Raw genomic sequence first — 27,282 nt, 5'->3', positions numbered from 1 at the left:
GTGGGGCATACAGAGTGACCAAAGTGAGTCTGGGGACAGAGGAGACTGTGTGGCCAGGCTTGGTGTGTACAGGGGGTGGGGCACGCAGAGTGACCAGGTTGAATCCAAATGGGTCGGGGCAGGATGAGTGATGAGATAGGGTGTGTGTGGAGGACAGTGTGAAGGGTGTGATGCGGTGGGATCCCGATGGGGGTGGGGTGGAGTTGACTGATGGGTCTAGATGGGGCTAGGGAAGTCCTGAGAAGCCAGCTAGATGTGGACGGGAGGCAGCCAGGCTCTGGTCAGCGGGAGAGAGAGGTCTGCAAAGGCCACCTCTCTGGACTGGAGTTTTTCTGCGTGTTTGTCTGTCTTCTCCCTGAGCTCTGTGTCTGGCCCCCTACCCATGACGCATCCACACCATCCTGTCTCATCGGCCCTGCCTTGGGCCCTGGGCCAGGCCCCCAGCACCGCACTTGCTGGACCCATCACTAACTCATCTTTTTGCAAACTTTGAGCAAACCCAGGACCCCCTCCTTCCCTGCACTGTGGGCAGCCCATAGGCTGCCTGAATGAGCCGGGGACCCCCAGCCTCCTGCCTCCCTCCATGGTCCACTCACTTTTCTGTCCTCAGGGACAGGCTGCCCTTTACCAATGCCCCACCTCTGGCCTGTCCCCCTCCCCCACTAAACAGTTTTCAGTGTCTCAATAGCTTCTGCTTATATGTTTGAAGATTCCAAACTGAATGGGGAGGTGGCGAAGGCCGCGCTGGCGAACGAAGACTGCCCCCACATAGACCAGGCCCTCACTCCTGATGAGGGCCTGCCCTTTACTCGCTCGGGCACCCGCGAGAGATACGGACCCTGCTTCCTCTTATCAACCGGGGAGTACGCGTGCCCACCTGGTGGAGGAATGAGAAAGGGTATGTAGAGGAGGCGGGGGGCACTCTGCATCAGCTGGGCCGCCTCGCGCTCCTGCAGATGGGCGGGTGGGGCGGCGGGCGAGGGGTGCTGAGGGGCAGGCAGGCACGCTGAGGGGGGGCAAGGTGCAGAAGGAGCCCCCCCCCCCCCCACAAGGGTTGGCCCTTGGAGGTCTGAGTCCTTTTCTCCCAAGTAGGATGTCAGGCTGGCAAAGAATCTGAGGTCCTGGCAGCTGTGGGTTGGGACTGAGCCGAGGGGAAAGGAAGGGGTGCCGGAATGGGCTGGCTGACTACGGGGCTGTGACCCTAAGGCAGGGTGTTACCCGGGGATGTGGGAGGAGTCTCGACTCCTCCAGGCTGCTCTGGCAGATGGCAGGTGAGACCCAGAAAGCAAAGTGATCTCCCCTGTCCCTTGGTTGAGGAGGGCAGTGGGGTGGGCCTGGCCTGGCCAGGACCCTGTGGACGTAACCACCCAAGGATGCATGTTCTGGAAGAGCACCATTTAAAGAGAATCTGTAGGCCAGTGGGAGGAGAGGCATGAAGAGAGGTGGCTTCAGGGCTTGGGGGTGAGACCAATGTCATTGCAGAGGTAAGATGTGTGCTAGTCAGAATATTGCTAGTGGCAGTTAGAGAACTTGCCAAGAAGGTGAAGCACCACCCCGTGCAGCACCTTCGTTCCCTGGTCACCGCCCCGGGTGTGATCAGCGCCCCCTTGTGGTTGGTGAAGGCTGAGCCCCATAGTGGCCTCTGTTCAAGGTCTCCTTGTTAGCAGACCCTTATCTTAGTCTGACCTCCTGGGGAAAAGATTTCCACTAGAGCTTGAGCATGGGCTGGAGAGAAGCTTGAGGCAGGGGCCCAGAGCACCCTAGCCCCAGGCTTCAGGCATTGGCCTGGAAGGTAGAGGAAGCCATCCTTGACACATCGGACTGGCTGGGCAACTCGTGCATGTCTGGGAGTGCCTCACATGCTCACACGGGATGCATGCTGACCAGAGTGAGCAGGCTGGGCCCGAGGGATAGTTGGTTTTTTAGAGCAATAGTTGGTGTAGACGGTGGCCATTCACAACTGCTCCAGTACTTGAAGTGGTCCAACAATACACAAGGAGAGAACACAGAATTCCAAATAAAGGGCAAACCCAACCCAGAAGAGGAGAGGCAGCCTATACTGAGATGGGAAAGTCCTTCTGGTCACTGGTGCTTAGTGTGCCCACCTGATCCAGTCTGGTCCCTGCTTCTTTGCCCTGCCTGGAGGTCCCTCGGACCCCAGTGCGGCAAACCGCTGCCCGCATGGTGCTGCATGGTGGAGGGCTGCAGGCCTGGGGTGGGCCCATCCTTGGCACCTTCCATGGATAGGCCTGATGCTCCCTTTTGCACCTGGCTTTTTCCTGGGTAGAGGCTCTAGAATACCAGGAGCAGGGGCAGCCCAGGGGAGTGAGGGGGAAAGCAGGTAGACTTTGTGGCTGTGCTCTGCCTAAGGTCTCATGGGCTGCCTGTCTCCTTCATCGTCACTATTGGATCAATCTGTGTGGCCTAAAAGAACAGACAGGAGAGTCTCTTTACCGTGCTTCCAGAAGCCCAGGGAGTGTGGGACGGAAGAAGCCCCATCTCCCTGTAGTGGCCAAGGGAGCTCGGCGGCAACCACTGTCCACGGGTGGTACCTGCTCCCCAATCCCACAGAGGCGTGGGGGGCCAGAGTGTTTGGGAGGCACCAAGGGTGAAGTGCCCCCACCCACATCCACCCGGCCCTGCTCTCATGGAGCCATGACAGCGCTGAGGACTTGATTTTCTCAGGATAATTCCAGTGCACAAGCCACATGCAGAGTAGGAGAGTTAGGGACTCAACCCAGTCCCCAAGAGGGAGAAAGAGGCGTGCTGGGCCGGCTCACTGCATGGGAAAACCAAGCCCGCTGGAGAAGAATCTGCCTGCCTCTGCATGCGGCTGTTCTGTCTTTCCTCTTCCTTCCTTAAAAACTAAGTACCAAGCGGGATGGGAAAGCCAAGAAGAGAAGCTCAAGTGTTAATTGTATTCTTTACATACAGATCTTTGCAAAGAAAGCCCTGTCATTGCTAAGTATATGCCGACAGAGGCTGTGAGAGTGACTTGACCAGGCGGCTTGGCCGAGGACACTGGTGGCTATTAAGCATCTGGGTGGACCAGCAGCCCCTCCTCACCCTCGGACAGAGTAAATTCACGCCATGCAGGTTTGCCGGACGAGTCCGAGTGGCCCAGGTCTTGTACTAGGACGGACGTAGCTTTTTCTACGGCCAAATGGTAACTGACCGTAGAGGATTTCTTTTCCTTCTTTTCCTTTTTTTTTTTTTTTTAATTTTATTTTATTTGGGGAGGGCGGTGGAGGGGTTCCTTAGCATGACTTGCATGAAGTTAAACAGAAAACCCAGCAAACCAAACCCACCAACCCCCCTGCAACTGTAATGATCACCCTAAACAACAACGACAAGAAAAAGGAAAAAGTCCTCTATTTTCTTTCAAAGCTCTTTACTTTTATTACACACGTTGTTGGAGCCAGACTGTAACGGCGTTCGGTAGAAACCTGTACATTTCTGGGGGTGGGAGGAGGGGTGGGGACGGGGAATGGATGGCTTCCCTTTTTGTACACGAGATCGAGAGTCAAGGTTCCAAAAAGGGCAGTCAGTCAGTCATCGGTCATATTGACCTCACCTTCATAGTTCATTTCTCACGTGGAAACTGAGAACTTTGCTCCAAATAGAATTGTGGAAACACGCACTGCTGCTTTCTTCCCTCTCTGTCTGGCATGCTTGTGACCCAGCGGACGTCTCTCCAAGACCCTTGACAGCGGCTAGTCTAGGTTGATTCAATCATCTTCTCGGTGTGTAGATCCAGTGTGACCAGCTTTCATTACAAATTGTTCATAGTAAATAATCAACACCGTACGGATTTTCCAAGTGTTACTTTAGAGCACCAAAAGATCAGGACCACAGGAGGGGTGGCCCTCCTCCACCTTTATTAAGGCACAACCTGGCATTGTATGCAATTTAGTACTTCACAGTAAAAAACTGCATGCCCAATGTTATGCAAAGCGATTCTAGCATGAAATAAATTTTGTATCATGGTTTCTGTATAGTCTAAAGCAGATTTGTTTTCCTGAAGCAATTGGAGGTTTGCAGAGACCCACTTCTGCATCTTGAATAAATATAGTATTTTCCCAACAGAAACAGAGGACAGTAGCTTGGCTTTGGTCTGATTCTAAAATTAGTGGTGGGGTGGGGGGTGGGGAAGGATGATATTTTTGAAAAACACATGCTTGAGTTGAAAAAAAAAAATGCAACATCTCGAGCCTTCACTGCAGCTCGAAACATTTCCTGGAAAGAGAGCAATGCTGCTTTAGCTCAACACCCTCCCCTCCTTGGGCTCTGGCCCTCAATAATAAAAAGCTGACTTTTGAGATGAAGCACGGGTTTGGGTTTTTATTGCCTTGGGCAGTGTCGTGATTTGGTTCTGCCTGTGATCGGGCCTGCTGTGGCGGGGCTGGGGTGGGGTGAACCTGAACCTGCTATGTCTCGACAACATAGCAAGGTGCTGGCTGTCCTCCCGCTGGGAAAAAAACCAGGCCTTAAGGAAGAAGTTTTGCTCTGGCCCCCGCCTCTGCAGATCCCGTTGGGTCTGGGGAGGGGAGGCAGCTCTCAGAAAGGATGGGGCATACAAGAACCTGACCCTAAAACAAGCACATACTCTAGGGGGTTCACTGACATGGAAACTTCTGTGTGAGTCATGCCATTTTGATGACTCCTTGAATCTGGCCATGTCAGAGCTCCCAGCCCCCTTGCAGACCTTTCAGTCACCTCCCTCCTAGGGCCATTGTTGAATCTGATAGTGGCAGAGGCAGGGGGCTGACCGACAGTTCCGGGTGCCCTACCCAGCTGCACCCTGCTGGCTCAGCTGGTGAGACCACCCATGCATCTCTCTCAGCCTGGAGGCATCTTGAAGGGGAGGAGCCCTCCCTCAGGGGTCTTGATTTGTGACGATTACTCACTTGGCTTCTCATGGGGGATAGAGTGGGGATTGGGGGTTCCTATCCTTTCCTTATCCATTGGAGAATCCAGGAATATTCAGGTGGGAAAATATCTAATGATCATGGTAGTCAACCTCCGAGCCTTTTACAGATGAGGAGCTGAGGTCCACAGAGAATGATCTTCCCAGGGCCAGAAACAAGTGGGTGTCTCTCTCCCATTTCAGTTCCCTTGATGCCCCCAGCATGGCCTGAGTCAGCCGTCAGATGGGCAGGTGGGAGGCCGAAGGTGGATGCTGAACTCTCATCTCACTGTTCCTTGTCCCCTCAAAGCCTTTGCCTCAACTTCCATCCTGTGTGGTCCGGGAACCACGGGCTGGGGGTCAGTGGAGCAGTGAGTACAGTAAGGCCTCTGCCCAAGGGGCTACGCGGCCATAGAGCTGCCAGAGCACACCATGTATGTCACAGCCATTCATAACTATCAGGATGTGGGAGCCAAACAGCCTCAGCTGCTGCAGGGAAGGTCACGTTCACTCTACCTGGGATCCAGTTTGGGGGAAGTGCCTCTCTGGTGGACTCGAGTGGACTTCACACAAAGCCATTTACAATGTGGGTTTTCCGGGACACACCAGCTAATGGGGAAAGGGGATTGACGTACACTGAGCATCTGCGCGGGGGGCAGCTGGGAAACATTGTCTAATGACAGCCCACAGTAATTCACTCTGCCCATTTTGGAGCTAGAGGACAGGTGCAGAGAGGTAAAGCAACTGGCCCAAAGCCACACAGCCAATGAAAGACGAAGCCAAGATTTTAACCCAGTCAAGCTTGACTCCAGAGTTCAGGTGAAGCTGTCTCAAGCCAACTGGGGCCTTCTTGGGGCAGGAGCGGAATAGATAGGAACACTAGAGAGGCTCATCCTGAATCCCAGGATGCTCAGGACGTGGCTTCCTGCCCTCCTTCATGATGCGCCATGGGTATGACAGAGGGGGGCTTTTCACAGGCCGCTCAAACCTTCTACACACACATCTGGCCACCTCACTCTCCTTCCTGAACACCTGTTGCCCTAGGAGGGAAACTGAAGCTCCTTCTATTGGCCAGCATGCCCCCTGCCCCACTCCTGGCCACCTCTCCTCTTCTCTCACCTCTGTGCCTCAGTTGCTCTGTAAGTCTGAGCCTGTAGCGGTCACACACGTGCACCTTAGGACCTGGAACTCCCTCCCTCTATGGTCCCACTACTTCCTAACTTTCCAACTCCCAATTTCCATCCATCACGAGGTCTTGCTTTGGAAGTGGCAGGTGCCTGGGGGCAGGGTGGAAGGCTTGCTTTCCTCTGAGCCCCAGGCCCCGATTCACCTTGCAAGCACAGTCTCATCTAGTTTGGCCTCCTGGCCTGATGGCCTTCTGGGACTGAAGGTGGTGGGGGTATCAAGGGGAGAGGGGGTGCCTGTGACCAGGAGGGGAGAGCCTGTGGTAGGCCGGTGAGGACGCAAACACCCCACGAACACCTGGAATGTGGTGACCACACACAATCACTCCAGAGGCCAGGCCCAAGAGCTGTGAGCACACGGCGGAGCTCACTCCCCTCTTCTTTTTCCTTCCCCCTCCCCTTACGGGAGGAATACAAAGGCCAATCTACTTTGTCTATCAGAAAAAAAAGTAAAGAAAACGAGTGGGTATTTACTCAAGTTGGCTTCTATGGCTCATTAGCTAACCAGGTGGGGGATGCTGACATTAACTCTCAGCTGGTCATAATCTGCACAGCACAGTTATCACACACTTGTAAGAGATAAGCACAGAGGACAGGTGGGTGTGAGGGGATCATGACACCCTCATTTAACCTCCCTACCCCCTTGGTGGCCCTGAAGGTGTACACACCAGTTCGTTAACATTTACTGGGCACTTCCTCTGTATCAGGGCCCATCTTTGGTGAAGGGTTCCAGAACCGACCAAGACCCGATCGCTCACTCTCGAAGAGCTGAGGGTCTGTTTGGAATGAGGGGCTCGGACATCTACAAATCTGAGGATGACCATGGGAATCAAAGGGCCCAGAAAAAAATCTGGGCGACCCTGTGGACAGCCCCTTGAGCTTTCAGGCACTCATCAGATCCAGTGAACGGGCCTAGAGAAAGCCTGTCTGCCGCTGCAGGAAGGGCAGAATGGAGGGACCTCCGGTGACAGGGCTGTCTGTGGTGGCATCTAGTGCCAGAGGCCATTCGCTCTTCCATGCGTGGATTATCAAGAAGGGTCTGAGTCACGTTCTGAGCCAGCACCCCTGACCTTGTTTCAGGCTGGGAAGGAGCCCCAAGACACTTCTTTCTTGTGCCCACAGGTGGCCTCGGGAGAGGCACTAGGGCTCAGCAGTAGAAGATTTGGAACTGGGGTTTCTTCTATAGGAGCTGAGGGAGGCAGGAGGGAACTCTGAACTGGCGTGCTGTGAGCTCACGTGTGTCGGCTGCTCGTGAGTAGAAAGCCTGTCTGGGAGGTGTGGGCCTGAGTAGTCTCCAGTGTGGGACTGCTTTCTGGACTGTGTGTAGGACGGCGGCGGGCAGCCCGCAACTGTGGGCTTGCTCCGGTGTGGTCCTCTCTGGACCATCCAATTTCTCCAGATCCGAGGGTATGGGAACCTTGGCAAGACCAGCTCAGAGTGCACAGAGATGTCCTTCTTCCCACTGCGGAAGTGCTTAGAGGCTGTCGTAACCTCTGCTGGTTCTGGGAGGTGGGGGACCAAGGCCTTTGCTGGCCAGGGCAGTGCTGTTTTTTGGTACAGTATCGGGAGCAGGACTCCATGCACGGGTGTTCGAGGTCAGCCAATGGCTGTGGGTGATGTCGAGGTTCAGGCCTGGGGAGCTCAGGATTATCTTCATCCCCACTCCATTGAGCTGAACCCACTCCTGATCCCAGGGTTGAGCCTCATCTGCCCACCCTGGTCTCGCTCAAGGCCTGGGACGGGTCACCTCCCAGTCAGGACACTGAGCCAGGAGTGAGGTGTGTGGTCCCTTCCCCTTTTTAGGCCTCTTGTTTTCCCACATGAATAATGAAAATGTTGGATAAGACCAATGGTTTTCAAAACTTTCTTAAGGAACCCTTGTCAAGTGAAATCTTATGTGGAGCCCAGTATATAATATAAATTAAAATAAAGCTGCTGTGAATAAGGTGGAGGGTGTGGGCCCAGATCTTTGTCCACATGGCTTCCTTTCATCCATAGACCGCCAGGTGGCCACCGAATTCTCAGGAGACTTCTAGGGCTCTAACAAATGCACTTTGAAGGCCACTAGGCGAGAAGGTCATTACAGGTCCTCCAGCTCTGATATCTTGGGAGTGTAACTTCCTGAAGCCACCGTAGTCTAGCCCTCACGGGTCTAGGCCCACGGGTCCTAGCCCTCACGGGTCTAGGCCCAATCCTCTCCTGAGTCCCAAAGGGAAGGTGGTGTGGGATGGGCCACTAGCTAGCTGGTGACACTGCCACACAGTCCCCAGGGAAAGCTGTTTCCTGAGGCAGCAGAAAGGTGCTATGTCCCCCAAAGTCACAGCTGCCACCTGGGGAGGCCTGGGGCCTGTGGTCTGGCCTACACCCCATTTTACCTCCTCCTCCTCCTCCAGAGGCAAGGAGGGCTAAGAGGCAGATGTCAGGGGTTAGGGTCAGACTCCCCTTCCTATGCTGCAGCCTGTCCCTCACCCGAAACTACACAGCTTGGCAATTAGTCACGCAGGCCAGCTCCAGAGTGCTGCCTGGCTCGGATGAAGACACCCATCCTCTGAGAGTTCACTGGTTCTAGATTCTGTTGTCTGTTCCAGGTGCCTCCTCTGTCGGGTCTTCCCAGAAGTCCTATCTCTTCCTCCACTTATTCATCTCCACTTCCTACCCCCCCACCCCCCCCATCCAGGGCCTTCTCTCTTCTAGTCACCAAGACAAGAACTCCTTCCCATCCGAGTATCCACCTGCAAACTAATCCTCGAATCAGTAAATTAATGCTCCAGGCGCTGAGAATAAAACCTCAGGGAGGCCTTTGGTTGCTCTGAGCAAGGCCTGGGAACCGTTTCTCTTGCCGAATCAAAGGCTGCTGGACCAAAATAACCACGGGGGATGGGGCTGGGTATTCCGTCCCCACCAGGTAAAGACAGGCTGGAGCTGCTGTTTTCCATGTCCTTTGGGGATTCCGGTTTAAATGTCGCTTAGGGGCCAGACTCCCCAGCCATGCAACCAAGTGAGGTTCTTGTTATTGCCCTCAGGGGGGGTCCCGTTCCCATCTGCTGGGCAGGAAGGATGTCTGTCTCCTTGAACCCCAGACGCTGAGCCGGCCGCCTCCCATTGTTCTGGCCTGTGGTCAGCCCCCCTTCTCAGGCCGACCACACAACCTGACCAAGCAATTCTCTGGGAACACTTTGGGTTGGAAAAAATCACTTTATTAAAGGGCCTCTGTCACAAGCCCCCCATCTCTGGACCTGTCAGATAGGCTTTCAGTAGAAGTTTCTGGTTGTCTTTCCTTCCAGTTTCTCTGTCCATGGCTTCCTGAGATTTGGCACTCTCAGCGGCATCTGGGGAAGGGCCAGTGACCTTGGGGTGCTGGCCCAATGCAGGGAGGGCTGGCAGTTGGCAGAGCGCCAGGGAGTGGCCAGCCCCACAGCCCACAAGGAGTCCCAGTGACGACCGCAGAGATGGCACAGGCTTCGGGGCCCAGATGTTGGCTTCGGAGCCGTCCCCGCACATGCCGTGCTCGTTCCAGCCCCAAGAGTAGCACGTCCCTCCTGTGGAAAAGAAGAGACTGCTGTAGAAGTGGCTTTGAGAACAGGGCTCAAACAATCAACCTGGGGACACGGGTAATATCCTAAACCCCGGTTTCCACGTGACAAGACCAAAGCTCAACCGTACTTGGTGGCTTGCCCACCACCCTTGCTTCCACCCTGCCTTCCAGAGCCTTCCCAGTGTTTCTCACTCCTGCCACCCCACAGCTGTCCCTGTCCCAAACCTGCCCTTCCTCCTTCCTTCACCGTAACCTCCTCCCTCCCCCCCACCCCATAATCCAAGACCTGCCGACTCTTCCTCCAGAGAAATAGCTCAAATCCTTCCATCTCTCCATCTCTACTGCCTTCCCCTTAACCCGGCACCATTCTCCCGCGTGCTGGGCCGTGCCGACAGCCAAGGGACTAACTGGGCAGCTCACCATCTGCCCCAATCTTCAAAGAGCGTCTAGATGATCTCTGACGACTGCAAATCTAATCACATCACTCCCCTGCTTAAAAGACTTCTGTGACTTCCAATGCCCTTAAAGGCCTTTCTTTGGCCTGTGAGGCCCTGAGTGACCTGGCTCCTGACCACCTTGCTGCCCTCCCCTTACTCTCCCCCCACCTCACTACGTTCCAAAACCCCTGCCTTCTTTCCATTCCTTACATATGCCTTGTGGGGCCTTCTTTCTCTTGAGGTCCTCTTTTTAATGGGCTCCAGACCTCCTCATCTTTTAAAATTTTTTTTTTAACATTTATTTATTTTTGAGACAGAGAGAGACAGAGCATGAACAGGGGACGGGCAGAGAGAGAGGGAGACACAGAATCGGAAACAGGCTCCAGGCTCTGAGCTGTCAGCACAGAGCCGGACGCGGGGCTCGAACTCACAGACCGCGAGATCATGACCTGAGCCGAAGTCGGACGCTCAACCGACCAAGCCACCCAGGTGCCCCAGTCATCTTTTAAATTCAAGTTAAATGTCGTTCTGAGGCCAGATTCCCTGGCCACTCAATCTAACTTAGATTCTTGATATTGCCCTTGGACTTCACCCCCACGGGGGCCCTCGCACTTTGTGGTGAATAGATGACTTGTGTAGTCATGTGTGTACTGTCCCCTCCTCACTAGCCGATGTGCTCTACAAGGAGGGAAGGACCACGTATGTTTCATTCACTGCCGTATCTCTAGCCTGGTACACAGCTGGTGCTCAATAAGGGCTCGTTGATGAGATAAAAGATTGAATGAACACAGTCATACAGCCAGAGTCTCTAGACCAGCATGATGCCCCCATCACAGCATCTCTTCCTAGGTTTAGACCCTTTCCTAGGGCCTAAACTCACTCGTGTTTTTTGTAGTCATTAAAAATTTTTTGCCCCCAATTTATAAAAATAACACATCTTCCTGACAAAAAAAAAAAAAAAATGAAAAATACGGATGAGTGTAAAGAAAAAAGCAGACTTTGATCTTGGCACTACTATGAATATTTTAGATAATCTCTTTTAAACCTTTAATTTGTGAAGTTTGTAAATATTTGTGTATATTTCGTTCTGCTTTTGTCCCTTACTAACACAAATATTCCTCCACAGAACTGCAAAGGATTCAAAAAGAAAATTAAAAATAATTTGTTTGAAATTTTGAAATAATTCAATATGCAGAAAGATACAAGAAATAACTTAGCAGAAAGAAACATACTCCATCCAGATTTAGAACATTTGTCAACATATCTGCTTCAATGCTTCCCTTAAAAAAAAGAAAATATACCAGCAAGATAACAGTTTAAGCCCTGCTTCCCGTTCTTGCCCTCCAGCCATTTCTCCTCCCAGGAAGGAGCCACTATTTTGAAGTTGGTGTTTGCTACTGCTTTTATACTTTCTACACATATGTCATTAAATGCCATGTAACATTTTTAGTCTGTTTTAAAGATTTATATAAATAGTGTTGAAATATCTATCTTTATAACACGTGCCCTTTACACTCGGTATTCTTTTTGGAAATTTATCCGAGCTTACACAGATCAAGTTCGTTTATTTTAACTGTGCTCAGTATCCCCTTATGTATAAATCTTATTTGACTTATCCATTCCCCTTCTGATGGACAGTTCTTTGATGATGATAATTGTTGCTATCTTCTTACACAATATATAATGTACAATATCATGTACTTCAGAGTAATATTATCGCTATTGTAAACAGCGCTGCCATGAACACCCCTGAGCATGTCTCCCTGTACGGAGAGGCGTCTGCGCAGGGCCAGTCCCCAGACGTGAGTGGAGTGGAGCCACACGTTTAGATTTAGATACGGCTAATAGCTGCCACAATGGCTGCAGTTACTTCCCGTCCCATCAGCGATGGATATGAATGTTTCCCTCTATCTTTACCTTCGCACTCTTGCTATTCTGACAAGTACAATGAACGAATCTGCATTTCCCCGACTACTAGTGAGAGGGAGCATCACTTCATTTATAGCCCTGATTCGCCTCCTCTTATGAATTGCCTCTGTACATTCTTGCCTGTTTTTCTCTTTGGCTGTTTGTCTTTTTTTTTTTTTTTTTTAATCGATTTGTGAGTTTTCTTGATGTATTATTTTCTACTTTTTTGCTATTCTATGCATTGTGTCTTCTCCCACACGTCCATGGCATGTCTCTTCACTTTGCTTACGGTATCTTTTATTAAACAAATTTCTTTAAAATGACTGTCTGATTGTCCATTATGGAGATTCAACAATTTCCTTAACCTGTATCCTATTAACAGATATGCAGGTTGTTTCGAGTTTTTCATTATTTTGAATAACTTGAATAATATTCCTGTGAGTATCTTTGCACACATATCTTTTTCTACCTAATTGCTTCCCTCAAATTAGATTCTTAAAATGGGAATTCCTGGTCAACTGGTATCGACATTTTTGAGATTCCTGAGTACTGTTTTTAATGCTTCCACAATATTTTTCAGAAAGGCCACCTGAATACAACTATGGCAATCTGTGGAAGTTTCCATTTTACTCCAGCATTGCCAGTATTTAGTGCTCATTATAATGTTTAAAAAATCTTTTCTAATTTGAAGACACAAAAAGATTTCTCATTGTTTGTATTGGTACATTATTGCCATCAAAACTGAAAAATAAGGGGCGCCTCTGTGGTTCAGTCGGTTAAGCGTCCAACTTCAGCTCAGGTCATGATCTCATGGTTCATGGGTTTGAGCCCCACGCCAGGCTCTGTGCTTACAGCTCCAAGCCTAGAGCGTCCTTGAGATTCTGTGTCTCAGTCTCTCTCTGCCCCTCCCCTGCTTGCACTCTCTCTCTCTCTCAAAAATAAATAAACATTAAAAAATTTTTTAAAAACCTGAAAAATAATTCTTACGTTACTCAGATATTTGTATTTCCTCTTTTGTGTATTGTCTGCTTCGTATCTTTTTCCTGTTTAGTATACAAGGGTTTAAGTGCTCAGATCCAAGAGCCAGATGGCTTGAGTTCAAATCCTAGCTCTTCTATTTATTAGCTGAGTGACCTTGGGCAAGTTACTTAGTGTCTCTGTGCCTCAGTTCCTTCATCTGTTAAATGGGGATAATAGTACCTTTATCATAAAGTTGTTTATAAGCGTTAAATGAGTAAGTAGGTGTAAAATACTTAGAATGGAAGTTGCCACATAATATCATGTAAATGTTTGTTATTGTTAAGAGCCTTCTTAAGAGCCTTCTTGTTATGTTAAGAGCCTTCTTGTTTTAAAGATTTTTATTTTTAGAATATTCTTTCTCTGCCATATCTAGCACAAATATTTTTTTCTTAGTTTGACTTAAAACTTTGTCTTGGGTCTTTTGATATAAAACATAAGCTTTATGGTTCTTTGTAGTAAACTTCATTGATCTCTTACAATTTCTTCTACTGCTTCTAAGAACTGAAAGCCCATCCCTATCTGGATCAGAATGTATTCTTTTTGATTTTTCAACGATCTTATTTACTTTTCTATCTTTACATTTCACCCTTTCTCCACTGAAAATCTGTTTCCCAGACCACTCTTCCACAGGGGGAGGCTGGCTGGCCAGGGATTACCCTTCCTTTCCCTTTTCCTTTTCCCTGGTAGGAAGGCAATCACTGGCCAAAAGTTTGGGTTTGGGGAAACACAGATGTCTCCCTGTTTGGCCCACGAGCGAGGAAATGCACACAGAGAAGATGAGCCCCGGGCCGCAGCTCCTATGGTTATGCAGGAGTTTCGGCCAAGTTGACGTGAGGCACAAAGTGGGAGAGTGTAAGAGGCTTGGTACCTTTGGGCCCTGCTCGGCACCTGGCGTGGGCTTCGCGCCCGGGCCTGGTGAGTGGCACCAGCTGACGGTCAGCAGGAATGGGGGTGGGAGGAAGGCAGAGCTGACCTACCACCAGGACGCGGCACAACGGGCAGCTGGCAGGTCCCTCTCCTCCTGCCAAAGGAAACACGCTCTGAGGGGCCGGGGTAGCCAGAGGCCTTGAGCCAGGGCTTTCATGCCCACTGGGTCGAAAAGTCTGGCAAAGGGCCAGAAATTTCTTCCCCCAATACTTCCAAAGAAGCCTACTCGAAGTCAGGTGCTTTATATTCTTTATCTCATTTAATTCCAACAACCCTGTGAGGCAGCCATGTTTCGTAGATTATTCTCGTTTCGTAGAGGATGAGGCGAGGCACTAGAAACCAGGAAGTGTGGCTCCAGAATCTGCACTAACTTTGCATATTACATACCAGGGCTTGCCAAATTTATTCTAAAAAGGCAGATAGTAAATATTTTAGGTTTGAGAGCCTCATTTGGTTTCTGTTGCATATTCTTCTTTATTATAACCCTTTAAAAACCATTCGTAGCTTGCAAGGCCATACGAAACAGGCCATAGCTCAGACCTGGCCTGCGGGTCACACTTTGCCAGCCCTTGGCATACATATACAATGTCCACTATTTACTGTGGACTGTGCTCCGCTGTCCCGGGTCCCACACTACCAAATGGCTGCGCGATAATGGTACTTCTGTCCCCATCTACGTCATAAGGTCGCTAGGAGGAGGACTGCATAAGTGGACATGCCCCAGCACAGTGCCCGACACACGGTGACGGCCCACACCCACGTATGACGCAGACCACAGGAAGGGGAGGAAAAGGCTTTAAGAAAGGCCGTGCCAGTGTCAAATGGCACGGAGGAGAGGACGGGCACCAGCAGATGGGAAGGCCTGGGTGGAACGACACGAAGTTTGGGGTTTCTGAACATTTTAAACAAACTTCCTATGTAAAAAACAAGAACAAAAACAAAAACCAGGCTGCTGAACTTCGAAAGTGAAAGATGAACTGTGCCTTGGGGCGCCTGGGTGGCTCAGTCGGTTAAGTGTCTGACTTCGGTTCAGGTCATGATCTCACGGTTTGGGAGTTCGAGCCCCGTGTTGGGCCCTGTGCTGACAGCTCGGAGCCTGGAGCCTGCTTCGGATTCTGTGTCTCCCTCTCTCTCTGCCCTTCGCCCACTCATACTCTGTCTCTCAAAAATAAATAAACGTTAAAAAAAAAAACAAAAAACTAAAAAAAAAAAAAAAAAAGAAAGATGAGCTGTGCCCTGAACAGAAGGGACTCTCAGCAAGACCTTTAAGTACCGAAGCCCCTCCAGCATTTGAGAATCGGTTTCATATGCCCCCCCAACCAGCCTCATTTAGGGTCTTTTTAGGGACACAGCGAAGGTGGGAAGGCCCTCTGGATTCAGCAAGCTGCTACTACGCAGGCCCTTCTCATGCAGAAGTGAGAGGAAGGAGAATGGCCTATGGTAGGCCTCTCCCTAAGCTAACTGGAATGTGGAACACCCAATTTTCAAAATAGGTAGGTTATAGGATCATTCCTGGCTTTACAGAGGGCTCTCTGCAGTGTGCCGGGCACTTACCAGGTCCTTGAGGAACTGAAACCCACCTGATTAATCCAGACCTGGTTTACTGGCCCTGAGGTACATGGCTGGGCCTTGGGTGGAGAACCCATAGTTACTGGGATTCCCTAGCCTCTTAAGACTTCAGGCCCCCTGATCATGGGGCTCAATGGAGTTGGCCTCATCCAGGCCGTGACAAGTGATGGGCTTGCAGCCCACCACACTTGCGTCAGCCTAAGAGCCCTGCAGGCAGCGGAACCCAGGGACTGGCAGGGTCCTGGCACAGGCTAGACACAATACTCAAATCTGTTCAGGCCTCGTGGCACCTGCCTGAGCTTCTTGGCAACCTGGGTCCTTAGAGGGCCTTATGGTGCTGGGATTACAGCCCAATGCTAGGGAGGGGGACACATTTCTGCTGGAGGGCCTTGCCTAAGAGGGGCAAACACCCGAGCATGTGTGATAGAGCTAGTGTGGTAGAGCTTCATTCTGAACCACGGAATGAAGACTACATTTCCCAACCTCTCTTGCAGCTGGGTGTGTGAACGAGCTGTAAGCCAAAATGTTCTGTAATAGCTATGGCACCTTGCCTTCAAAGACAGATGGCATGTACCCGTTGCCCCTTTGTCTATCTTCTCACTGGGAATGTGGATGTGATGGCTGGAGCTCTAGCTGCCATCTCAAACCATGAGAAAGAAGGCTATCACCTAGGGATATTACTTCCCAATTGCATACTAATGTCACTTAATCCCCACAGCAACCTCCATTTATGACTCCAGTGTTATGATCTCCATTTTACAGATGACGCAACTAGGCTCAAAGGGTGAAAAAACTTGTTGATGGTCACACAGCCATGCTGAGCCAGGACTAGAATCCCTGACTCCCAAGTCTCAGGCTCATTCACGAGTGCCAAACTGTGTGAAAATGTAGTAACATCACCGAATGGTTAGTGTATGCCAGGCCCTGTGATGAACACTTAGTTCTCTGAATCTCCACAACAAGCCTGCAAGGTAAAATCTAACATTATCCCCGTTTTCCAGAGAGATGGCGTGAACCGTGCAAGGTAAGAAGCAGAACTGGATTCTAGCCTGGGCATTGGGACTCCAGGGCCTCTTCTGTTAATATACTATCCTCTCTAGCAAAAACCCTGCTTCCCAGGTAATTAGGAAAAGGTACAGAGTAGCAGCCCACCTGTGTGGGGGACAAGGTCAGTGGTGGAAGGCAGGAGCCATAGCTGGTGAGAGAAGCACTCTGCAGGAAGCACGGACCTCACTGAGCCCTTGTGAGCACTGGGGCCCAGGCCCGGGGAAGCTGCATAAGGCCCTGCCCCTCCTGCATCTAGTGGGCTGGGGAAGGGAGGAAGAATGTGGGCGAAAAGTCAGGCAACTAATGGTTCCCCTTGTCTCCTGTCAAAGGCCTCACAAAGACCGAGAGCATCAGGAGGGGCTGGTCTTCTGCAATACCAGGCAGAGAGAGAAGGACGGGTGAGGTCTGAGTAGCCTCACAGAGAAGGCTCTGGATTCAGGAAGCTGGTAAATGTCATTGTGGCCGCAGCTGGCCCTGGAGCTGGGTAAATTTGGGAAAAACTTCTGAGTGTCCAGCCACCAAACTCACGTGGATCCCACCCCTTTGGCAATAATTGCCAAGGTGATCCCTAGGGTCCTGCTGTGAGCAAGGAATGGCGAGGGAAGAACCCAGAATTAAGGCCTCCTATGGTGTTTTGGGTCTAGTTCAGGTCCTCACGCTCTCTTGCCTGGACAGTTACAACAGCTACTCTATCCTTTATGCAGAGGCAGCTGGCCTGGGTGGGGGACTCAGGCTGAAGCACAGCAAGGACTAGGTCCTCCTGTGGACAACCTCCTGTCTCCTGCCACCAAGGTGACCAAGACCAGGACTCTCAGCTGGCTCTCCAAGCCCTCTGTCCCTCTTGGCTGCATCATCCCTCTTTCCCAGTGCTCTGTGCCAGCCCCGCAGGCTTGGCCGCAGGCAACAGCCCCGGCCGTTGGCACGGGCCCTCTTACGGTGGGCAGAGTCTGGGCTGAGACAAATCAAGAGTCCCTCCCCGAATTCACCCAGGCCTTTCAACAGTCATGATTTGCTCAGGCAAGTCCATTTATGTGGAAGCTCTTCTTCCTGGCCCTGTGCTGGACACAAGACCTAGATGAGGAAAATTCAGTTTCTGCCCCGGGGCTCCCGGTCCACTGGGGAAGACGACCAAGAGAAGGATGATTATGGGGACCAATGGCATGTGTGCACAAGGAGCCACACACAACAGTGTTCACTGCAAAAGACTGGGGGAAGCCCCCAAATACTCATCTATAGAGAAGTGTTTAAAGAAAGGATAGTGGCTCAGTCGGTTGAGTGGCTGACTTCGGCTCAGGTCATGATCTCGTGGTCTGTGAGTTCGAGCCCCGCGTCGGGCTCTGTGCTGACAGCTCAGAGCCTGGAGCCTGTTTCGGATTCTGTGTCTCCCTCTCTCTGACCCTCCTCCGTTCATGCTCTGTCTCTCTCTGTCTCAAAAATAAATAAACGTTAAAAAAAAAAAATTAAAAAAAAAAGAAAGGATGGCTCGACCCTACTACCCAGCTACTAAAAACAATGAGGTAGCTTTCTATGGCCTGACATCAAGATATCTAAGACATTCTAGAGAGAAAATCAGTTGCAGAACAACACAGAGTATGATTCAATTTATGTAGATCCCCTATATATTTCTATAGGTACAGATCTTGAAGAATACATCCCCAACTGTGAACAATCTCTGAGCAACAGAGGGAGAAATGGAGCGGAAAGGTGGCCAAGATTTTGTCGTTTGTTCAAATACTTTAAGAAGTAGTAACAAAGGATGATGATTTAAAAAAGAAAACACAAAACTATAGCTTACTTGACAATAATATATTTTAAAAAATAACAGTATTCCTAAGGGACAGAGGTAGCATAGAGGAGAGGATGGTATGTTCTGTTGGGGAAAGGAGATGGGTGTCACTGAAAGTTTCAGAGGTTCATTCTTAGCTGGGTTTTGAAGGATGAGTAGGAGTTAACCAATTTTTTTTAAGGTTTATTTAACTTTTTTTTTTTTTTTTAGCATTTATTCATTTTTGAGAGAGAGAGAGAGAGAGAGAGAGAGAGAGAGAGAGAGAGAAGGCAGGGGAGGGGCAGAGAGAGAGGTTGACACAGAGCTTGAACTCATGGACCTGAGTTGAAGTTGGATGCTTAACCGACTGAGCCACCCACGTGCTCCAGGAGTTCACCAGTCTTAAATAGAGGGTATCCATTGAAATCTGCCCACTCTGAGCTGCTTTCATTGATCCCAGTGTCATCCTTTTGCTGCAGAAGTGAATGGTGGCTGAGCGTAGGGCTGGGTCCCACTGGGCTGTGGGAAGGCTATTAATTTCACTTTGTCTGAGCTCCTAGTACCCAGAATCCTCTAAGCATACATACCACACCCCTCCTGGTTCTACAGGTATTTATATTTGCACTTGTCTCACCAGTCTGTGAGCTGGGATTGGAGTTGGGTGCTGAGAACAGGGCACACTCATCAAGTAGTCCTTAGGCACATGGGACAGGCACTCAGATTATGTATGCATCTAATCTTTCTGAGCCCCCTGTTCTGTCTAGAGAGTAGCAAGAAGGGGAACACCCCTAATGCTGAAATTGGGTGCCATCAACCTCAGTTGTATGCCTGGTTGCTTGCCTTTATTCCCTCGTCTGTGGCCAGAACTGCCCGCTGGCCATAGGCCTCAAGAACAGAGAGCTGCAAGTCTCTGTCCCCAGTCACACTGCCCAGAAAAGCAATTCCTACAGAGAATGGCCATGAGAATGGCTGTGAGGACAATGGCCTCACGGGGCCAGGCTGAGGGAAGAGGCATTGACGGTGCAGGACCCTTTCAATAACCAGTCTATCCATCACTCTCCAGGGCCCGTGACGCCCTCAGGCAGGAGCTGAGGCAGCAGGAAAGAGCCGTTCCAGAATCAGAAAGTGGAGCTGTTCACCCACAGAATCCCTCTAGGGAAGTTTTGGGATTGTGGCCCAAATTGCCTCAGGGAAGGCTGTAAGTGGAAGCAGGCTGGCCTAGGGGCCTTTCCAGACCAGGATCCATGGAAGTGCTGAGAATGCATTGAGAAGGGGAGATGGGGTGAAGGCTGAAAGCAAGGAGGAGGAGGGCTGGGTGTCTACATGGAAGAAAAGATGAGGGCCTCTGGAAGAAGGAATTAGGAAGGTAACATTCAAAACATAGCCAGAACCAGCCACTTCTCACCAGCCCCATCACCTCATACTAGAACTCTGAGGGCTTCCTACTGGTTCCTCTGCTGCCTTTATTGCCTCTCGTCATCTGTCCTCCACATAGAGCCTGCGTGATCCCATTAAAACCCAAGTCAGACGTGGCACTGCTCTGCTCAGAATGCTCCAATGGCTTCTCCTCTTACTCAGATAAACAACAGCTTCCTCTCTGACCTCAAGTCCCATGTGTTCCACCCTACTGACATCAGAACAGCTACACTGACTTCTTGTTCCTCAAACAGTAATCACCTCAGGGCCTTTGCACTTGCTATTCCTGCTGTCTGGAATGCTCTTGCCCTGATATCCACAGGTTCATTCCCTCATGTTGTGCACGTATTTGTTCAAATGCCACCTTATCTATCTGAAAGGCCTTCCCTGACGACTCTGTATGAAATAGCATTCTACAACCCTCCCCATCTCTGTCTCCTCATCTGCTTTATTTATTTATTTTTTACTGTTTATCTATCAGCTCTTCGAAAGGGACTCAGTTTTGCATGCTGCCATATCCCAGCACCTAAACAGTGCTCAGCACCTATTAGTACTCAAATACCTGTTGTGGGAACGAACAAACAAATGAATAAATGAATGAACCAATGAACGAATGAACTGAATGAATAAATGGCCAGTTAGATAACAGAGCTGCCTCGTTCTCTCCTGAAGGGGCAAAAGAGAACCTGAGGATGTGGGGAGGAGATGCCATGGGTAGGCCGACTGCAGCTCACTATCAGGAAGAAGGCTGGGATGGCTAGGAGGCTGCCCAGAAGAGCAGCAGGTGGTCTTCTGCTGGAGGTTCCGAGCCCCCAGTTGGCACGGGCCTTCTTACGGTGGGCAGAGTCTGGGGTGAGACAAATCAAAAGTCCCTCTGGCCATGGAGAGCTTGTGTGGCGGTGTGGGTGGGTGTAGATGTGTATGAGAGGGAGGAAGGTGAGGCCGAAAGCAAGCCCCAGGCCTTCAGGCTGGCTCCCTCCGACAAGACAGACGAATGGCCTTGGTTCAGATGATAAACAGAAACGTACTGAGTTTCTGGGTTTACCCTCATCAGTCTTATTCTGAGGCTGCAATGTTGGGGCTGCTTTAGAACCTCTTTTAAAACCCCGTATCTCAAAAAGTTGTCCAGTTCTTTGTCAGTCTCTGTCCCGTTGCGTAAGAGGAAACTGAGGCCCAGAGCGGGGCAATATTGTGCTGAGGTCCTCACCTACACACCTTCCCACTGCTCTCCGCCTCTCCCTTTGCATCACTTCGGGCACCACATGTGATGGTTGGAGCAGCTCAGTGAGGAAGGTATTTGGATCAACACTGCATGGAAGAGAACATGAGAGTCTGGAAGAGGTTCAGAAACAGCTCAGCTGGGAGAGGCAGAGGCCAGCCTTCTGCCCCCACTACCCCCCACCCCGGAGCAGGAGGTGCTGGGGCTGCCGTGGCCACATTTTCCCAGTCACCTGCGCAGAGAGCGTGCCGTGGCACGTGGCACGTTGGCTCCACTGGGTGACTATTCTTAGATCTAGGGAGCTAGGAATGATGGATTTAGAACTTACGAGGTGGAAACGTGTTGGCCTGTTTTATAAACAACTGAAATCCTCCCCCTAGACTGTCTTTCTGAGTGCTGTGTTCTCTGTGGAACTGCTGGCTTTCTGGGCTTCCTGGCTGCACTGAGAGAGGGAAGAGAAAAGGCAACTAACCCTCTCGAGGGCCTACTATGGCCACGGATGGTGCCAGGGCTTTTGCATGACTCCATCCCATTGAACAGAGCAGCCCTGGCAAGACGGTATTGGGATCACACTCTGTGATCACAGAGAGGTCCTGAAATGAGTAGGCCTGGTGTGCAGCCCGGTCCTGCCAGCAGGGGTCTGGACCTGGTGGGTAGAGTGTTAAGGGCACAGGGTGGCAGCTCTGGAGTTCAATTCCTGGTAAGCGTTTCAAGTACTACGATTTCTTCACTGGAGGTGACAAGCTGCTGGCCTATCCTCACAGCCAGCCAGGGACCCTCCTCTCAATAGGTTCCAGGTTGCCATCATCCCTTTTTAAGTGTGTTCCCAGAGCTGGCCACAGCTCTCTAGAGACAATACACCTCTCTGGACGTATACCTTGTCCTGGAGGCGGCTTCTATCAGTTTAGCCGAGGCCACAGGAACTGTGTTGGAGTCCCGGTCTGCGGACTCCTAAACCGTGCATGAGAAGCTATGCTGCGTCCCCTGGCCTGGGCTGTGTGCTTCTGTTCTGGACCTGGCCAGAACTTTCAAGTTGTCTCCATTATTGTCTTACTGAATGGACACAGAAATCCCCGAGGGGCACTAGAGGAGGGGCAGGGGCACAGAGGCAGCTCTGGGACCAGGGGCAGTGGGACTGCTGCCATTCCTGGGTCCTGGTCACCAACAGAGCCGCCCTACGCTGTTCTCCTCCCTGTGCCTGTCTGGGAATCACCAGTGTGCGTGAGAAGAGGCTGGGCGTTAGCACACAACAGTGGGGGTAGGGGTGAGAGGGTCTGGGGCAGAAGAATCTATAGGCAGACCAGAAGATTAGGGCTCTAGAGAGGAGCCACGACTGGATGACACAAACCTGAGAAGGAATTCTCCCTTGCTTTCCAATCACTTACTAATGAACGTCTGCTCTGTGTTTGGTGCTGTACCCAATTCAGGTCGATGTATTTGGTACACGGCAACTAGGCCCCCACACAGTACGAGTGCTAGGTCAGGGACACATGCCAACTCTTCAGAAGGATCAAACCCCTTTGGGAATAGAGCCTGTCTCTTACTTATCTTCTCTTTTTCAGATAGCAAATTTTTATTGAACTCCATGACAGCCAAAAAAGAAAGAAAGAAAATACAATAGTACAAAAGAGGAAAAAACTAAGGGATTAATCCTTTAAATTTACGTTAATGTATTTTTTTTTCCTTTTAAGAAAACTTTAATTTTTTTAGAGCAGTTTCAGGTTACAGAAAAACTGAGCATGAAGTACAGAAAATTCCCGGTCTCCATACACTCACTGCTTCCCCACTATCGATAGCCCGCACCCGAGTGGTACATTTGTTACAATCGATGAACCCACCTTGACACATCATTGGGGCCCAAAGTCCCACAGTTGACATTAGGGGTCACTCTTGGTGTTGCTGTACATTCTATGGGCTCTGACAAATATACGATGATATGTATCCACCATTATAGCATCAGACAGAACAGTTCCACTGCCCTAGGTCCTCTGTGCTCCACCTATCTATTTATGGTTTTATCCAGCAGAGTGAATGCATGAGTGGAGGAATAGCTACTCCTCCCATAAGAGTGCCCGTAAGGTTCACGCACGGCTCTAGCAGGAGGAATACAGAAGTGAACAGGACACAGGCCCGTGTCCTCCAGGGGCGTACATTCTACTGAGGCAAGAACAAGCAAGCAGACACAAATCCACAGGATGCATCTAGTGATAAAGAGCTATAAAGAAAGAAAATGGAATAATATGATTGAAAGGACAGGTGGTCAGGAAGTCCTCTCCAATAAGGTGGCCTCTGAGCCAACCTCAGGGTGAGAAGGAGCCAGGTCTACAAGCACCTGGAGAAAGAGCTTTCCAGGCAGAAATAATGATAAATATAAAATCCCAGAGTGGGAAGTTCTGCCCGTTCTATGTGTGTGGGGCCGAGAGAGCTGGGGAGAGGCAGGCCTTGAGAGGGAAGGGAAGCCTGGTGAGGAGTCAGGAGTTTATCCTGAGGATGCTGAGAAGCCACTGGAGAGTTTTAAGCAGGGAGTGAGAAGATCTGACTTACGTTTGAAAAGGCTGCTCTGTGAAGGGGGAAACACAGGGAGACTTTCAGGAGGCTCCTGCCTGGCAGAGGACCTGGCGTGAGGGGGCAGGATGAAGTGGGCTGGGAGCAGGGGAATGGGCAGAAATGGACGGATTTATTCTACTCTGATAGTAGGGTGTTTGGACCTGTTGACGGATTGACACAGGGAGCGAGTGACGGGGATTCGTTGAGTGATGGCAGCCGGTAGTGCCATTTATGAGGTGGAGGAGCCTGGGGGAGGGCTGGGCTTAGGGAGCAAATGGAGTTCTGTTGTGGACATTTCAAGGTGGAAGTGCCTACTAGACATGAATGGATGGATGGATGGATGGATGGATGAATACGCCCCCAAAGACAGGCTTCTGGTGAGCCTACAGGATTACGAACCTGAGTGAGAACTGGGAAACTGAGGATGACAATCACAGGAGCCACCAGGTGAACAGTGGGCAGCTCCAGAGGTAATGTTGTGCTCATGACTCGATGGGGCCTGACTTGGTGCCTTCGTCATGCTGAATTCTAGCTTCTCTTTTCTTTCTTTCTTGAAGGAAGTGCATGACTGGGATGATGCATACTCCACAGGCCTTTGTGAATGTCCCTACTTCATAAAAAAATGTGTAACATTTGGAAGCAAAATTGCCCTTTTGGATAATTACAACCGATCGGCCCAAGGTCTCCCGCCGGTCCTGTGGGAAGCAGCACCCTCCCCTCAGCCTGGGAGTGGCCTGCTGGGCTGGGACACACCAGCCATCGCTACTCGCCTGGGGCGGGTGTCAGCGGGAGAAGTTGCAATCCCGGAGGATGCGGGGTCTGCACAGCATGAGAAATGCTGCAGCCCTGCTGCCAGACTCTCTCTGGAACATGTTCTAATTGCTAGGGAGTGTGAGGCCACCCGAAATGAGGGCCTGTGAAGGAGGCAGCTCTGAGAGGCCCTGTGGCCCTGGCCCTAGAAGAAAACACAACCGCAGCTAGGGAGGTCTGGTGAGTCCCGCTGGGCTCCCTGCCTGCGTGGCTGTTCACATCCCTGATGGGACTACTCAGCCTCCTGTGGGCTCAGTCCAAAGGGACAGATTCCCCTGCCAGACGAGGGGGTTAGAAGCTCTAAGGTAGAGGCCGGGCATGTGTCCCCAGGGTGCAAATCTTCCAGTGGCACCCTAGCTCAGAAGGAAATCCAAAGTCTAGTCCTTGACCTATACAGTTCCACACCATCTGGGTCCCAGCTACCTCTCTGATGCCTGCTGTCGCCGCTCCCATCTCCACTCACTCCTCCTGAGCCACAGTGGCTTCCTTACTGTTCCTCTAACTGGTCAGCCATGCTTTTAGCTTCACATGGGTCTGCTCCCTCTGCCTGGAACACTCTTCTCTGGGTATCCACATGGCGTCCTACCTCCTTTCATTTGGGTCTTAGTTTAATTTTCACCTTCTCCGAGAACCTTCCCTGATCAGTCAACCCCATCCATCTCTCCTCTCACCCTGTTTTATTTTCTTTCCTGTCACATAATACCCCATCATATATTTAGGTCTCTCCACTAAGAAATGAAAAACTTCATGAGAGCAAAAATTTCATTTTGTTCAACTGCTGCAACCCCAGCACTGAGAACAGTTATAGGTATATAAAAGGTGCTCAATAAATATTTGTTTTAGGAATACACAGGTGTCACTTGCCCCATTCCCTTGGGAATGCCCATTCCCTTGAGGGGAAAGCCCAGTCAAAGAGCTGAGCAGGCTGTCCCCAGGGGTCACCATCAAAAGGAACGCCGTACGGGTATATGTGGAGGGGGCAGCCAGGGCAGCCTGTATTGAAGGCACACGCAATTTGTAGAGTGCCTGCAGCCTCAGCTGTGGGGAAGAGAGACATTATAGGTAATGACCGGACAGACTCAACCTTTGGCTAACTCGGCCTGGCCAAGTCTGTCCAAGCTGTGAATAAGCACCCCCACCTACTCGGTGGCCTGCAGGCAGACCCTCTCCCCGTCCCAAGACCAAGAGGAGCCCACTGGGCAGCATGTATCTCAAGTGCTCACCGGATGGGCCAGAAATATGCAAACCATTGTTGTTGCTCAGTAGCTATGGAGCCAGACAGGCTTGGATTTGATCTTGCTTGATACCTACTGTGTATACCTGAGCTTCGGTTTCTTCATATGTAAATAAGGATAGTCATCTTTCCTTTACCTTTTTTTTCCCCCTGGGAACATATGTGTAGAGTACCCAACGCAGAGTCTGTCCTGTGATACACGCTTGGTCCACACTTGTTCCCTCCCGTCTCCCCAGCTGCTGCGGGGATGGCCTTGTGCCTCCTGCCCAGGATCCGGTTCCCAGCCCTCCTTGCTTCCAGATGTTAGTACATTTAGGAGGATCCCCAGTGCAGGGGCACATGACAAAAGCATGACATTCCTCCTCTCTGGCCATCCCCCAAGACCCCTCGCATGGAGCAAGTAGGTAACACTTCACACAAGTTCTAGCTGAGATCTCAGTCAGTGACTGAGGTGTCCTGACAGGCGCAAGCCACTGAGCATTGCTATGGAAGCCTCTCTATAGCAGTTATTCTCCACTGTGTCACTTGTTTCCTGGCTCAGCTGCCTTGCGGCACAGGGGGAAGGGCAGTGGAGGAAGCACCAGAGGATTAGACTCCTGGTGGAGCCTATGCACCTATGGGCTGCATGACCGGCCGTAACTCTCTGCTTCTTCCTGACTCTTATCTCCCCCGACTCTAGGTAGTTGGCCACTGTTTCTCAAACCACGGACTGACAACTATCTGCGCTGCATCTGTTAACAGGGTCCCGGTGCCGTGTCAGACCAGCCGTCAGGGTCTCCCTTGGAGGCGATGATGAACGCCTGATGTAGGAGTCAGACTAGCTAAATTGTTTTCAGTCTCCCAGGGGACAAAACAGGCAACACTGAAGCTGCTCTGGTTAGAACAGGGGTGACGGGCTCAGAGCCCCATGTGCTCAGCCCCCCGCCACTCCCACTGGCTCCGTAGCATCCTAGAGCTTCCCAGAGCACAGTCTGAAGACCGCCCCCCCCCCGTTCCCAGGGATTTCTAGCACCTTCCCTAGAAGGGAAGTCAAATATTCATTCATTCATTCGCTCACAAATATTTAGGAGGCGCCTTCTGCTTTCTTTATGCAAGTATTCATTTGAAGTCAGTAGCTCTACTACTTACTAGATGTGTAATATTGGGCCAGTTAATCTCTCCAGGGCTTTCTCATTTGCAAGATGGGAAAAGGATACCTGTTTTCCCTATCTTACAGGATTCTTCTAATGCTCAAAAATCAAATGAAAACACCTGTGAAGAAGTGCTATGTTACCTGGAAGAGACTCTGCAGACACTGACCACCATCACCACTACCAGTACATGTAACTACTTCGGAAGTCATAGAACTAAATGCAGTCCTTAGAGGCCTCCGTAAATGTTACTCTCCTACTTTCTGTAGCTAAACTTCCAGAAGGTGTTACAGGGGTTGGGGAAGCCATCGCTCTGAAAGCTTCATCTGAAAGACAGCAACCTGCCCACAGGGGTATTTCTGAGATTGAAGAATATTACTCAGTTTGGGGAGCCCGGGTGGCTCTTGGTTTCAGCTCAGGTCATGATCTCACGGTTCGTGAGTTCGAGTCCTGCACTGGGCTCTGTGCTGACAGCATAGAGATTCTCTCTTCCTCTCTCTGCCCCTCCCCTACACACACACACTCTCTCTCTCTCAAAATAAATGAATAAACGTTTAAAAACAAAAAGGATATTACTCGGTTTGTTATCTTCTAAGTGGAACACTTGTCTATTATCCAAATTTTCTTC

General features: G+C 50.6%; 3 protein-coding genes across 3 annotated transcripts in view; 2 read left to right on the top strand and 1 right to left on the bottom strand.

Moving 5' to 3' along the window:
* The window catches only part of KCNC1 (potassium voltage-gated channel subfamily C member 1), a 42,963-nt gene extending 39,541 nt beyond the window's left edge, over window positions 1–3,422 (top strand). Inside the window, exons 3-4 of the mRNA XM_049618478.1 lie at window positions 710–898; window positions 2,935–3,422. Of these exons, the coding sequence (XP_049474435.1) occupies window positions 710–898; window positions 2,935–2,999 (254 nt within the window). The 3' untranslated portion in view covers window positions 3,000–3,422. The remainder of the gene's footprint in view (window positions 1–709; window positions 899–2,934) is intronic.
* LOC125913211 (L-lactate dehydrogenase A chain) overlaps window positions 1–27,282 on the top strand; it is a 968,541-nt gene that overhangs the window by 470,147 nt on the left and 471,112 nt on the right. The window lies entirely within an intron of this gene.
* Window positions 9,266–27,282, bottom strand: part of SERGEF (secretion regulating guanine nucleotide exchange factor) — a 234,361-nt gene continuing 216,344 nt past the window's right edge. The window contains 2 exon segments of the mRNA XM_049618186.1: window positions 9,266–9,381; window positions 9,384–9,629. Coding sequence (XP_049474143.1) covers window positions 9,290–9,381; window positions 9,384–9,629 — 338 coding nt within the window. The 3' untranslated portion in view covers window positions 9,266–9,289.

Source organism: Panthera uncia, chromosome D1, assembly GCF_023721935.1.
Source record: "Panthera uncia isolate 11264 chromosome D1, Puncia_PCG_1.0, whole genome shotgun sequence".
Lineage (NCBI taxonomy): Eukaryota > Metazoa > Chordata > Mammalia > Carnivora > Felidae > Panthera > Panthera uncia.
The sequence above is the reverse complement of the archived record's forward strand: the minus strand, read 5'-3'. Positions and strand labels throughout refer to the sequence as shown.